The 15,700-nt window shown below is 38.9% G+C and overlaps 1 protein-coding gene across 1 annotated transcript in view; it reads left to right on the top strand.

Annotated features, from left to right (window-relative positions):
* The window catches only part of LOC107103220 (chromosome unknown open reading frame, human C11orf53), a 26,343-nt gene that overhangs the window by 5,835 nt on the left and 4,808 nt on the right, over window positions 1-15,700 (top strand). Inside the window, exons 3-4 of the mRNA XM_015402795.1 lie at window positions 13,356-13,395; window positions 13,476-13,756. Of these exons, the coding sequence (XP_015258281.1) occupies window positions 13,356-13,395; window positions 13,476-13,756 (321 nt within the window). The remainder of the gene's footprint in view (window positions 1-13,355; window positions 13,396-13,475; window positions 13,757-15,700) is intronic.

Here is a 15,700-nt window from a genome sequence, read left to right as displayed (position 1 = left end):
GTTCAGATGACACAACTTCCGGTTCAAGGGTCAAACTGCGCTTTTCTTTATGTAGTTGCGATTTCCTTAATGTAGTTGCGCTTTTAGATTGGTAGTTGCAGTTTGCACTTCAGGGCCACCGTATGGACCACACATAGGAGGCGAAGAACTGTGCTAGCGTGATGTGTAAATGGATGTAAGAACCGAGCTTGGCACGAGTAACTGATCCAAGGTCGGTCCGAACTCAGCGCGGATCGGTTTCAGAGGGGTAGTGGGAATGGGGCAATTAACAATGGAATGTTACAGGCAGTAAATCCAGCATATTCAGTTTAAAGTTGTAATATAAAAAGATATTTTTAGCAAGATAAAAGGAAATGATACATGCATCTTATATCCTTAATTTAATTTCTTTTAAAAATAAACTTCCCCAAAGGACATAAAATCTTGGCTCCTATTCTTTAGCTTTTCTCTGTGTTTGCTTCCAGAGCTGCATTCCACCTTTATTCAACTTTAAACAGCTGTTGGTTGAAATGATCGCATCACACAGTTATGCACATTTTCTAAGGCGATTTCATGTGAAAGCAGCAGAAGTCGTCCCATTTAGTCATTTATATTTGCTGTTTTTGAAAGCTGTTTGTTCTTTCGCTGTAGAATCTTTTTCACTGCTCTTGGCAAAATGTTGCTGTCAAGGAACTGGAAGTGTGTAAACATATCGAATGACTGACATGGCTTTTAAAGTATGTAAACAGACTTTTCCAGTGATGCATATTTTGTCATTATTGCAAACATAAGCAAAAAGCTCCTAAACAATGTGACCTAGAAATACGTGCAGCGACAGCCACAGCGGTAAATGAGTTCAGGTTGTTTTGTTTCTTTGTCTTTTTGGACATTTGACGTTTGGGCATCAACACCACGGAGACAGAGAAGGAGCCGTCTGCCTCAGAAAACTCCTGATAATTACGCGACAATTACACAGGCAAAAACAGAAGGAAACGTAAATAAAGAGGAGTAAAACAGAATCCAGGGAAAGATTGTGGGAACATCTGGATTTTCTTCCCTCATGTGGTCTTTGTTTTACTTCCGGCACGTTTGCATCAAATAGAAACGTTACTATTAGAGTTAACTCAAAGCTAAAGCATGAATGCTCAGACTTTTAACTTTTAATTTTAACTTAAACCCATCCTCAATTGTTTTGAATGCCGTAGCAATAGAAAAACAAAAAAAGAATTAAATGTAGTATGGAAAATAGTTTTTCCATCAATAAGCTGCTAAAACTTTCAAAAATATACATTTAATTTCCTAAAGTCAACGTATTTCATTGTAAATAAAATATGTTTTCCAGTTTAAGTGTCTGAATTTCATATTTTTGGATTTATAGATCTGTTTCAAAGATTTCTTAGACAAATACTTGCTTATCGGCCTGCTTTATAAAGCTTATAAAAACAATACTTTCTTCTCTGCAGTAAAACTTCCTCTTGCTGCTGAAAATACTTGATTTCCTTATGGTGTAACATTACAGGGTTAAACGATAACTTCACCTCCAATGGCCTCAGCAGGCTCTGCACAGAGACAAAGAACAAAGCTTGTGTAGAAACAAGAAAATAAGATAAGATGGAAGAGTTTTTCAAATAAATGTGAGTAAATGTCACTGCTTACTACTCATATCTGCATATGGAATATTGTAGAAATTTTTTATTTATAGCAGATAAAGATAATTAAACCGAGGTAATGAGGTGAACCATGAATTTGAAATAATTCTCTTAATCAATATTATCATAAAAGGTTGCATAGTTTTTTAAAATCCAATAAGCTTTAATTAGATCACCACAATAATTTAAATGAGACGATGAGAAACCGTATGACTGTTTAAATAAAGTTTAAAGAGCTTCATGCATAAACAGTTGAACTCATATAAAGCTCCCATTTAGCTTCATTTAAACATTTCTAAACAGTTTTGCTAAACCTGTCCTTTTCTATTCTTTTTTTTTTATTTGTTTCTCTTACTTCACTGGTCTATCTGGTTATGCTGGCTGTTCTTAGATCAGTCTTTTAACCAACTAATGATGAAATTATTTTAATAGAGTTCTGCCGTGCTCTTCAGGGCAATAAAAGGTATATATTTAGTTCTGCAAATGTCTCTAAGCACGAAAAACTACCTCAATTTATTGTTTGAAATGGGGACAAATAACTAACCTGACTCCGCCAGATGGATTTGCTCCGCATATCCATCTAGAAACCTTCTGTAGAAGTAATTTTGGGAAGGGGCGAAAATACTGGTTAGCTGATTGGCCTATGTTGGTGATAGACGGGCCAAATAAACCAATCAGATCAACGAAGCATATGACGTACTAACAGAGCGACGACGAAGAGGAGCCAATTGATAGATCAAACTCTTGCCGAAACCAGTCGGGAGAAGAGCAAAAACATCTTTTCCTCTGAGAAAAGCCTCCAGAGCAGTGTTTTGCTCTTCTTTCAGTGAAGAAATACTCTGTAATTCCCATAAAACTTGCTCGATAGCCACGCTAACGCTAGTTTCATCGGCTGAAGCCGCCATGTTCTTTAGACTGAACTGTCGCGCTTCTCGTTGCGTCACACCTCAACCCGCCTCAAAGCCAACGCTGATTGGACGTTCGTTTGGTGAACGGCTCCAAATTTTCTTCAACGGAGAGTCTCCAGACTGATCTGCGAGTGAAACCTTGAAAGCTCGCGAGATCAGGATGGTCTCATGAGGCTAACAAATAACAGCAGCAACAGACAGTCACTGGCTGGAATAGTTTCTTTTACATTTCAAAAGCAAAGTTGAATGAAAGCTGTCAGATCACTGCTACCTTTAGCAACATTGTTTCAGAAACTTCAAATTTATACAATCAAATTTATAAATGAAATTGTAAGGTTTTAAAACATGACCAAATCTGACTAACTTTGGTCATGGTCAGAATTCAAACTTCTGAAAGTTCTTTAAATAGGAAATTATTCCATCCTGTTCAATAAATGATCAGTGTTTTTAATTAAAAGGTAATTTTCATTTGAATGTGCTTTACTGGAGGCATCCATGTTTGTCAAAGAACACTACTGCCACCTACTGGTTAGTGACGTCACGGTGCGGTATCGGCTGTTGATCAAGTCCCAGTGCTGTATCTGGTGTTTGTCACAACGCGCTATTATCCAAGTCATCTTGAAAACATTCTTCTGGGTTATCGATTGGGGGGGTGCGCTGGCACCGCCTATCTTCCTGAGGGGGGGTTGACTGTGATGGACATACCCTCTTTGTACTCCCAGTTTTAATTACACCGGAGAACAACACGCAACAACACTAAATTCGAGCAGGCGCAGGGAGGATCGGGGTTTTCTCACATCCCTGTTCTGATCTCCGGCTGCTACACGGAGTCTGGAGGAAGAGCGAGCCCCCAGGTCCGTGGTCTTGGCGGGGGGCTGCTGCGGGGCCTGGGTGGTCTTTGTCAGGTTGGGGTCTGAACTGCTCCCTCTCCCAAAAACATCTCAAGTCTCCGCTAAGGGCGGAGCCCATTCCCCCCCATCCTGCTCCCCCTCCGCTGGCTGGCACCTGGGTACTGGTGGCGGATGCCCGGGCGGCTACTGGCTTATTCCTGGCAGCTGCTCAGGGGGTCGGCCGGACTGCCACCGGGGGATGGGGCTCCCCTGGGGCCTCTGATCCCTGGGGCCCATGGCCGGATCCACTTCGTGGTGGCTGTCTGTCGGGGGCTCCGGCATTGTGGTGGCTGGGTGATGTCCTCGGGGTAGTCTCTCCTCCTCCTTTGGTGGGGGTCAGATTTCCTGGGTTGCCCCCTCCTTGGCGCTTTTGCTCTTGGGGTCCCTTTGGGCGTCTGGGGCTTTGGGTCCCCCGGCACTTGCTTCAGTGCTTTGGGGGGGGGCTCATATTCAGGAAGCCCATATTCTGATCTTCAGCTACCACAGTATACCTACATGTCAGATTAAATAATACCACTTATACTTCAGCAATGGTATCAAGGTGTCACTTTATTGTATCTCATACTATGTCCGTTGGTTGTTCTGTTCTTTTTACATCTCTTTGCAGATGATGAAGCAGACTGAAAATGTTTTATCATAATCTCCATTTTATCTCCTTTTTCTGTCCTCTTTTCAGTATCGATATAATCAGTAAAACTCCCTGCATAATTATAATAAAGCTATTTTTATGCATAAATCAAGCGGAACACTATGGTGATAGCCCTACTGCTCCACTTTTGAAAATAAAATGTTGGGCTCCCCATTGCCCGACAGGACACTGTTAAGAAAAAAAAAAAAAGAGGTGTGTTTTGGGGCAAAAATGGCCGCTCCCGGACAGTGATCACAACGAAAATTATTTGTATTTTTTTACTGATTAAAACTAAATTCATGAAATCACTGTAAATGTATTAGTATTAGTGTGAGGCATAAATAATGATCCATTGATTATTTCTTGCTGACCGGACTTTTCCTTTAAACAGGCCTGAACCTGAGCTCTTACTTACGCTCAGAGGTCGAAATGCATGCACAGAGATCAGTTCCACCCTTTTGCACAATGCAGATAGTTGACTGGTCAATAATCTGACATTGGAGAAATTTACCTCTGCATTTAACCCATCCCCTTGGGTAGCAGTAGGCTGCCAGTGTGCAGCGCTTGGGGAGCAATGCAGGGTTAAGTGTGTTGCTCAGAGAGCCAGAGTGGCAGTCTGTGGGACTGGGTTTTGCTGAACTGCAATCATCAGAATCAGCTGTGCTAAAGCAGAGAAACCTCTAAAACCTGCAGGACAGCCGCCCTCAAGGACCGACTTTGGGGATGCCTGCCCTAACCGCTAGGCCTCCACTCCCCTAAGTAAACAGGATGAAGGATAATAAGAGAGTTTTTACTTTCTGGACCTAGATTATCCACCTATGATAACACCTTACTAAATATTTCAGTCCAGTAGAGAAATAAAAATGTTCAAATCTAATCTGAAATATTTAATTTTAGCTTTGTTAAATTATTGATTCTAGATACAGTAGTAGCCATTCAACATTTCCTTGATGGGTCCTTGGTTGGTCCCCTTCATTTCCTTTTTAAACATCAATCTTTGTGCTAAAATATTCTTTCTATCATGATTTGTGGACATTAAGGTCTAAAGAGAAGCTCCATCTCCCTGTAATTCAATGAAAGGGTGGAGTCAGAGTAAACAACAGAAGGCCAGTTGCTGGACGTTGGAGGGGGTTTTGCTGGGAGTCGCAGGGGAGTAGGCTGCCATTCAACTGGCCTTTGAGTCATTTTACTCTTAAAATATGATAATTAGATAAAATGCACTTGAAATAAGACAATGCAATTGTGTTTTCTCATTTTTAGTGTAAATTGTCTTGTTCCATTGGCAAAATGAGGTAAAATCTCTTTTACCTCCTCAATTCAAGAAAAAATGACTCCCCAAGATTTAGATTTTTTGCAGTGGAGGAGAAGGAAACTACTAGCAGAACCAGTTTCAGTCTGAGCGGCCGTCTGTCATCACTTTGTTCGTGGGTGTTTGAGGAGACAGATCAGACAGACACAGCAGCACTGATCCAGGGCTACTTTCTGTGTTAAACAGAAAAAAGGTCATGGTAGAAATGTCTCTTTCCTCTGGGAGATGATCACAACTAAGCTTGTGAGCAGTGAGTCTGTTTAAAAGAACTACTAAACTTCTACGTCACGATGATTTAATTGTGACCTCAGCACACAACAAACTGGTGGATATATTTAAGACGGGGGGATTTTTTAGCAGGTGGTTCGGATGTTCTTGGAACTCAGCGACATGCGAACAAACGCTTCTATGACTGCGGTCCTTTTTCCAGTGAGGCAGGGCTTCCCCATGCAGACATGCAGTTGTTTCCTGAATACACGACAACAAAGACCTCAATGTTTCTGAATCCTTCTTCTCTGGAACCCGTTTTTAAATCGTTCATTTCCAGAGAGATATCCGCCTCAAACCGGTTGTGTTTATAACATAAACACAAAAACCAAAACCCTGCTGGTTACAAAAAAACCTCTTAATCTGAACCCAGATTTTGGAATTTTGAGTAATTAAATTTTTGCCTAAACCAAATGAAGAAGGAGACTTTTCAGGACTGGATAAAGCAAAAAGCTGAGAATGGAAGGGATCATGGTTTCACAGGATGCAATCTGTTTGTGCAGCTAATGCACATAAAGATTTTCTTTTTTTCGGTATATTTTGATGTTGGAAAATCTCAGTATTGTTTAAGTTGCTGCAATATGGAAAATATCTAAAGGCCTGTGGTCCGCAACAGTTTAAGCTGTTTGAATGAAACAATGCAAGCAGGGAGACAAAGTGTCTAAAACCATTTTATGTGCTTTTCAGTGAAACATTCACACGTAGCTTTGCTTGAGGAGCTAATAACAAGGCACAGAGTAACTATAGGAGCTCTTATTCTATTTTAACTGATGCAAAGTTTGGTTCTAAGAGGGTAAACAGGCCGTTGAGAGAGCAGAGCCCGCTCTGACCACAGAGTAATCCTGCACATGCTGGAACACGAACCGGTACAGTAGGATGAAAAAGAGCTCACTTCCTGCCTCTGAAGCAGCGTACTCCCATTTCTCAGCAGGTCTGAGTCGTCATCCCGCTTTTAAAGTTTGTTTATGAACTGAAGAAAAACAAAATAAAAGATAGATTGCAGGAAAAATAAGGTTGTACAGTTTAAATTATGTTTTTATGAGAAAGTTTTTGTAGTTCAAATTGCGTGAACTATGCATTTTACATTTCAATCAAATGAAACCAATTCATAAATAAAGTATACATTTATATGAGATATTAGAACAATTTAAGCTTTTACTATTTTAAAATAAATAAATCAAATAAATGACACAGATTATCCTTAGTATGGACCATCCAGGTTTTATAAAAGATTTCATATGAGTTGGGCTTTACAAACCATAAAAAATGAACAAATTAATGATAAAAGTGTAAAAATAATACAGCAGTGCCGTAAATAAAATGATCAACTTCAAGTTATATGTACTTGTGAAGGTTCTCAGTCATCCAGCTCATAGTCATTCCCAAAAAAATAATAAAAAACAAGCCAAACGACCCCCGTTCCAAAGGGGGGAACCCCTCTGCCTGCTCCAATTTGCATGTTTTTAAATAAAAAGCAATGTTTTGTTGGGCTCCTGTATAAAACCTGCAACTCAAACCTATTTCTGACATTTTGAATTGAAAAAGCTTCCTGGATGGGAAGAGGAAACGTCTTCAAACTTGGAAAAAAAGTCCAGTGGATTGTTTTTAATTTTTGGAGGATAGGTTTATTTTCTCCTGGACAGTCACAATAGAGGCTTTTAAATAAATGTTAAAGTACAGAAACTCCAAGAACAGGTAAAGTAGGGACAGGAATAAAAGGATCTACGAGAAAAACGAAAAATCAGATGTAAAATCTTGATCAAATTTGATCGTGTAACATTATATAACTTCTGTTTTGCATAGGAAGGAAGTTTTTTTTTTCTTTTTTGGACATACGGTACCCCAGCCCCCCCCCCAGCCTGAGCCTTAGCGACCTCATTTCCATACACAGCCTTCAGAGAAGCAGCGAGCCGTACCTGGGCCACATGAGGAAGTCTTGGCACTGGCAAATCACATTCAAATTCTGCCCTCAACATTTGCGTGTGTCCCAGCCAACATGGGCTTAATATCAACTCTTTCATGTTACAGTATGCAAAACAAGAGGCTCTGTCATTTTCTGCACTGTGTGAGCAGCTCAGGATGACTACTAGGCCTGCACGTCTTTTACTCTGCACAAATTAGACTTCTTTACGAGAAAAAACACAAATTCTAAAAAAAATATGTTTAAAATAAAAAAAAGAAGACATTAAAGTGTAAAAAGGACATACAGCACTCTCCTGGAAACCTGTTTTTTTGTTTTGTTTTTGATAGGATGTTGTATCCAGAATGGAAACATTTTCATTGAATAGAATCTTCATAGATTTTTTTTTAATTAGAACAAAATAGTACTTAATAAAAGATAAACAAAGAAACAAAGCACGGGCTTAGAGAGAGGAGATAAGCAGATGATCCAGTGATCATAGAGCAAACAACTCACAACCTCAGAGCAAACAACATCTACTAATTAACATATGGCTGAGCGACAAATGCATTATAGAAAACAAGGGAGAAACTAAGGAAACCGATACCGTAATACAGAAATAAACACAGGCAGAAGTAAAGACATAAAACCCAACTAATAACATTCAGAAATAAAAAAAAGAAATCAACTAAAAATACTAAGCAAGAGGAAAGCTTCCCCAAAACAGAAAAAAAACAAATAATGTCATTATGAACATAATCAAAAATTGCAGATCTTGACAAAATCAATGTATTGGCACCAGGGCCTCATTTATTCTCTGTAAATTACAATATCCTTGCATTTCTTCCCTTGCGTTGCTCGTTGCTCGTTGCTCCTCCTCCCAACCTTGTCTTTATTGCTTTAGTCTGCTTTAGCTGAGGCGGCTTTTCTCTCCTTTTCACCAGGCTGCAAACTTTCCTCTAAAACATTCGATCATCCATGTTTCACCTCTCTGCAGTGTCCCGTTTCTGCCCTTTCCTCCTCGACACTCTGCAAGCTTTGGCCTTTTCCCAGCCGTCTCACATTCAGTTGGTTTTCCAGATTAGCCTGATGTGTTTTTGTTCATCTTCTCTGACAAACAGATTTAGGTTTTGCAACTAAGGGAGGATCTTTTAAAAAACACAGATTTAGGTCAGAGTTTGTGTAAAAATCAACAGATAAAAACAGATTACTACTGATTGCATTTATTTTACTAAACACAAGGTGTCACTGTAGAAAACATGATATAACTAAACTTCCCAATTACATCAGAAAAATATCTTTAACAGGGCAGAATGAAACGTATCATTGTGAAACAAACAGGAAAACATGTAGCAGTTTAGATCGATGTATTTGAAAATATAAAATGTAGATGTTTGATTAAACTGTTGATTATTTTAAAATATTATTGTGAGTTTGATGCTTCATAGATATAAACATTATTTTTATTTTTTAAGTCATTTACTTTCAGAAAGTGAAACATATCTCATTAAAATCTCAAAAAATAAGAAAACCAATTGGAAACATTTACAAATGTAAAAAAAAGTATTCAAAGCTCAGATGTTTTGCGGTCTTATTTGGTCATTATAATTATTTTTCATCAACACCTAAATATCTTATAAATAAAGTGGAGCTTAATGAGGTTTAAAACCTGCTTTAATGTTCTAATTTTCCACAAGGCTCTTTTAATCTAAAAAAGAAAACCTATTGAAGGACATATTCATTATTTTATATTAAATATGATGGTAGCTTCTAGAAACAGAATGAAGTTTTTCTATTTGATATCTTTATTAAAATATATTTCATAATTATTATGTCATGAAAGTAGTCTGTAAATTTCTAGTTCAATATTTTATGTTGATGGCATCCTAATCAGTTAACAGCTGTTAACTGAAATGCACTGGTATCTCTAATATCAGTCTTTTGTGCGTATTTGGTCTTTATTTATTGTCTGAAAATGAAATTAGAATTATCATGAGCGTTTTGATGAGAGTAAAATCTGAAATGTGGGCCTTTACATGCATGAATGAGGTGTTTTGTTGTACTTTGAAAAAGAAAAGTTCATCTTACTGTTTTATCAGCTTTGTTTCTACACCCTTAAGCTAACAATATGCAACCATTGTTGTTTTTTAATTTCAGCGGAGCTATGAACAGGTTCTGTGTACGACACACTGTTGTGCAAACTATGTATATAGCCCAACCAGTTGTTCTGTCTGCAAACTGTGGATGTTTATTGTTAAAAGCAAAATACAGAAGCTTAATAAAGATATCAGTCAAGCTGCAGTGGTGGTCGATGACAGGCCCCATAACTATGGAGGATAAAAAGTGCCAAAATTAAATAAATAAATACAGCATTAAATAAATAATTAAATGTCTCAATAATTAATTAAAGTTAGGGGGCGGTTATCTAACACCTGATTGGTCACCCTGCACATTAAGGCAAAGCAAATCGATTACAGAGACTCGATTCGCGTTAACCCCGCCCCCTAACTTTGATGGGTGAGTTTGACAGATTCTTTTAATGGTTTCGATGCACTGCGACGCAGGACCATGAAATAATTAAATGCTAAACGGAAATAATTATATATATTTTTTTAATGAAATGAAGACGTATTTTATTAAATTAATGACACATTTATATATTTAATTCCTTATCTATTTAATGAATTACACATTTAATTAATTGTTTATCGCTGTATTTATTCATTCAATTTTGCCACTCTTTATCCTCCATACATATAACAGCCACCGCCTTATAAAATTGTGCAATGGCCTTGCAAATAACAATAAGAGATGGTTTAAAGGAAAAGTTTGATCATATTCAGAATTCAAACTTCTGAAAGTACTTTAAAAATGAAATTTTTACATACTGTTCAATACATAATAAATGTTTTTAATTAAGAGTAATTTTCATTTGAATGTGCTTTAGTGGAGGCATCCATGTTTGTCAAAGAACACTACTGCCACCTACTGGTTAGTGACGTTACGGTGCGGTATCGGCTGCTGATCAAGTCCCAGTGCTGGATTTCCCCTCAGGCGCGTCATTGCTTCCGAGGGCGATATTGAGCAATAACTCAAACTGCGTACTGCGCAACGCTCATGGAATGATGATCGTGCATCATTTCATGGACATTATGCTGCCGTGTGTTATGCATAAGTTAGGCTGTCATTCGACAAAAGTTCTGGAGTCGTTATGAATACTCTATGTATAAAATACATAGAAAGTTCAGCATCGCGTTTTAGGAGATTCCAAGACTTTCTAAATAGGTGTGACAGGGCCCTCAGAGTCCAACGGTTCCAACTTAACCCCAGAAATACAGACCAAACTCCTACTCCGCTTGTACAGGGACCAGATGACCCCTAGTAAAGGAACCCCGACTCCATACTCCTGGAGCGCCCCCCACAGGGCACCAGGAGGGACACGGTCCAATAACTTCTCCAAATCCACAAAAAAACACGTTGACCACTTGGGCAAACCCCCAAATTATTGCTTTAATACTTTACCATGACAGGTCTCTTCCATTTTAACGACAGTCTGAGTTTAATGACTGAGGCCCCGTCCACACGAAGTCAAAACGAACATGAAACGCTAATATTTTCCAGAACGTTTGTCGTAAAGATGGAGACGTAAAATAAATGTGATCGTCCACACGAATGCATGAAAACGCTGCAAAATGTATGCCAGGCCTGTAAGCGGCGCTGTGGTGCCAAAGCAAAAATAGGCGACGAAATGTTGGGCATGCGCACTAATATTTATACATGGTTGCCCTGCGGGTCCATTTTGGTGGTTCAGTCAAATTCAGGTGCTGAACTATGTGGTCGATATTGCTCCGTTCTTCCTGGAGATATTCCGGAAGAAGAAGATTCTGTTGTAAGCCCGACAGCAGGGTGAGTAGCATGAGCAGCAACCATTCAACACAGTACGGCGCCATTGTTGTTGTGATACTGGTCGCGCATGCGTGTTTAGAGGCGACACTATGACGCATGCGTGCAAAAAAAGAATGCGGTTAGAGCGTAAAGATGGAAACGCGAAAACGGCGTTTCAAAATCTTCCCACTCTGAAGGCTGAATAAAAAAAAGATTGTTTACAGACCCCCGAAACGCCGGCTTCCTATGGATGAGAGGCTGGTTTGGTGAAAAATTTGTGCGTTTAGGCCAGGGTTCGACCTCGTGTGGACGGGGCCTAAGGCAGAGAAGATTCTCTCTATCCTATCATTGTACCTATGCCTCGTTCTGGGGTGTGATTTTCCACCTTCCCTTCTGAATATAGATGGAAAACCTGCTGCAGCAATCAAATTAGGTTTTAAAATTAAATTACAGGAGGTTAGTAATATCATTTGCTTATCCTCCCAAATAGAGTGCAGCTGAAATGTTCCTGATATTACAGACACTATTTTGGTAGTGCCTGTTTAGTAGAGCAGCTTGGGGCGTGCTATCAAGTTTGCATATTTTTCTTGAACACAAACCTTTAGTGGATCAGCATGGCCTTAGTTCAGAGCCACACACACATAAAGTTATTAAGACTTTTCTCCTCGATATGGTCACACCATGTATGTATATGTGTGTGTGTGGGGTGGGGCGTCCAATCACAGACCCGATTCAGTGGCGCATCAGTGAGCTTCTCAGGAATGACAGCAGTGACAGCCAATCATGCAAGAAAAAAAAGCGCTGGGCCAATCAGGAGCTTGTGGACGGTCTAAAGTCAGGGAAGCGGCTTTCAGCATGGTCCTAGTGCTCGACGAATGTCTGTGTACTGTAGCGTAACGTTGTTTTTGGACAATAAAACGAATAGGGAACCAAAACGGGCGTTTGAAAAAGTGCAGGGGACATGTCCCCCCTGTAAAAAAAGATTACTTCCATGGGTTATGCTAGCTGTTGCTTTGGACATGCTAACTTTAACTGACTAAATCCAGGCTTTGTTAAACAAGCTATGAACAGACAGAGGAAGCAGATGCTAGGTCTCAACATTTGGACATTACCTCATAAACTGTGGGGGTGGCGGCCTAGTGGTCAGGGCATAGGGCTTGGAATCCTGAGGTTGTGGGATTAAAACCCACCCCCACAAACTGCCACTCTGTGTCTCTGAGCAAGACTCTTAACCCTGCAAATCCTCCCCAGGCGCTACGCAGCATTCCCCAACGGCGATGGGTTAAATGCAGAGAGTTAAATTCTCCATCGGAGATCAATAAAGTACCATTTACTATTTTATTTTATTAAAACATATGATATAATTTATGTTGCATTAAATGTAGCGAATCTTCACTTGCCTGCACTAACAATGTCTGAGTGCTGCATCAACTGCTTCAGGATTTTCAGCGCTCTGCTTGTGTTTTATCAGTTTTTCTTTTCACTGACAGGAGGAGGCTGACACCTTATTGTCCCCGAGAGGCCATTTGTTTTGCAGATAAGAAGAAAAAATGGAGAGGGAGGAAAAACACAAATAATAAAAAAATAGAGTTCAAACGTAGGCCAGTACTGTCATAACTGAGACGGAGCAGCTCTATGTTTGGATTACTGAAATAATTATATAAGACTTTAAAGAAACACTTTGAGCTGGCCTTAGAGAAAAAAAAAGAGAGAGACCCAGGTTGATTATCTGCTGTGGGGGGTTTAAAAATATTAAACTGATAGTCGAAGCCGTGAAGACTGTGTGTTCAACAGAAAGTAGGATGGATTGTGCAAACATTTTCTATATACTAAAATCTACACGAATAATTTCAGGAAATCCTTTTATCTAAATCTTTACATGTTCAGGCACAGGTCAAATTTAATGCCTTCTAACATAAAGCTCTATTTCTTCTTCACAGGGAGGATCAACTACTCCGCCTTCATTTGTCCAGATGCCAGGTACGTCTCTGCAAGCTCAGATCCTCTGCAGATTCCAGCATTTATGTTTTTCTGATGAACCCTTTCTTCTCCCCAAACAGGGTCACACATGCTGCCCAGCTACTATAGCATGAGGAGACCCTTCTTATCCGACTCAGACTTTTGTGCATCCAGCAAGCAGTTCCCTCCTGACGTCTACTCCTCCACACAACCGTCCACTATGAGCAGCTACTCCTCCCTCATTGACAGCTATTACCCAGAAACCTTTGGAGACTACCGCAGCGCTGCCACCTTCTCCAGCTCTGGAAGTTCCTTCTTGCCTTCATCCGCCATTTCCTCCTTGTTGCCGCCTTTCAGCGGAGAATCCTCACATTTATATCTGGTAGGATTCTGAAGCAGAGTTTTTCACATACTGTTGTGCACAGTTGACACATACGCTAGTAGCCATTCAAAATGGCTCTTCCCAGTTAAACGGCAGCTGAATGGCAGCTGAATGGCAGCCCACTACCCTACAACTCCCAGCAAAATCCCCTCCATGAACCAAACGTATTTTTTTACTCTGACTCCACTCTTTCAATGAATTACAGGGTCTGACCAGGAGATGGCGCTTCTCTTTAGATCATAATGTCCACAAATGACAGAAAGAATATTTTAGTACAAAGATTGATGTTTAAAAAGGAATTGAAGGGGACCAGCCAAGGAAAGTGGAGTAATTTTGAATGGCTACAGTAATTGCAAGGGGAAAATAAATGTGTTTATATCTTTAATTTCCTTGGAAAAAAGGAATTAAATAGCTATCTATCCATAATATTTCATTAAGTGTTACCTATTTTGCTCCTAAGTCAGCTAACTATTAAATATTTATAATACGAGGAAGTTCTGAGCTATGAACATCTCAAGGAAATCCGTTTGACCCAATATCCAGAAACAGAAATATATTCTACATTGGAATATTTAAAATAATAAATGACCCTGAATCTAATCTGAAAGAAGAGATTTACTGGAACCTCTGAAGGAGCTGTAGAGATGACAGACACCCACAGTTATTTCTAAAATGTCTCTTAAACTGTAACATTAAATCTTTAAGCATAATTATCTGTTCTTTTATCTTAGTTTGATTGTGAACGACACCAAAAACTTTCAGCGACTCTCACCAGCGTCTGGGTTTAGTTGCACTCATTTATTAAACTTGGCTGCAAAATGCATAAAGGTTTGCAGGTTATATTATATCCAATCATTGTACAGATCAACACGAGTTCCACTGAAAAACTAAATAAATAAATATCCATCGACTTCGCAAAGATATATTGTTTGTTTATTTGTGCAGGGAGGAAGATTGGAAAGTAGCAGAGCAAAGATGCTCACCTTCAGATTCTATTTAATAAGATAAACTTAATAAATATGATGTTTGTGCAGAAATAAGATGAGCTTAAGATCTACAATGAACAAGGAAACTTGTCCTCTGCTTTCTTTGTTTCATCAAAATATAATGTAATTGTTGTATTTTAAATCTGGACGATGTCGGCCATATTTGCAGAAACTCTGGACAATACCAGTTAGACCAAAGAAAGTTGTTTTTTTTAATGTCCTAGTCAAAGTCCAGATTTAAATCAATAGTTTTTGCTCTGTTTTTCTAAAAACATTTTTAAAAACTAACCAGGAGACTCAAAAACATATACCGGTATATATATTTTTTCTTAAAGTTAAGTGAAAGTGGGATTGCTAAACATGTTTTATGGTTCCCATATCCCAAAAGACGGATATTTGGCACAGACCAACTTGAATTAATTTGAGAATCTGTAACAAAAAGCGGAAGCTGATATTAACTGATTCTCCTATCCAAATCTGACTAAACTTATAAAGAATAGAAACAGGTTAAGCTTAAGCTGACCTTAACTGTAAAAGGTGGCTCTAAAGAGCAGCATGTTGCACCGTCCAGGTTTCTACTGTGTTTTTATTAACCTTTCACTTCAGTGTTTTGCACTTGACTTGATTTTCACGTTCAATCCATCCATTTTCCATCCCTACACTGGAAAAACGATCTAGAAATAAGTAAAAGTTTCTTAATTTAAGTGTATTTACCCTTGATTTGATTAGGTAAATTAGATAGTTTGCCAACGGAATTAGTTTTTTCACACTTAAAATAAAATAATTAGATAATATTCACTTGAAATAAGACAATGCTGTTGTGTTTTCTTATTTTAAATGTAAATTGTCTTTTTCCATTGGCAAAATGTCTATTTTACCTCCTCAATCCAAGATCAAAGTCACTTATTTTAAGAAAAAATGACTTAACTAGATTTGGAATTTTCCCAAACGGGGTGCT

The sequence above is a fragment of the Cyprinodon variegatus genome, unplaced genomic scaffold (genome assembly GCF_000732505.1).
Source record: "Cyprinodon variegatus isolate N-32 unplaced genomic scaffold, C_variegatus-1.0 Scaffold1398, whole genome shotgun sequence".
NCBI lineage: Eukaryota > Metazoa > Chordata > Actinopteri > Cyprinodontiformes > Cyprinodontidae > Cyprinodon > Cyprinodon variegatus.
The sequence above is the reverse complement of the archived record's forward strand: the minus strand, read 5'-3'. Positions and strand labels throughout refer to the sequence as shown.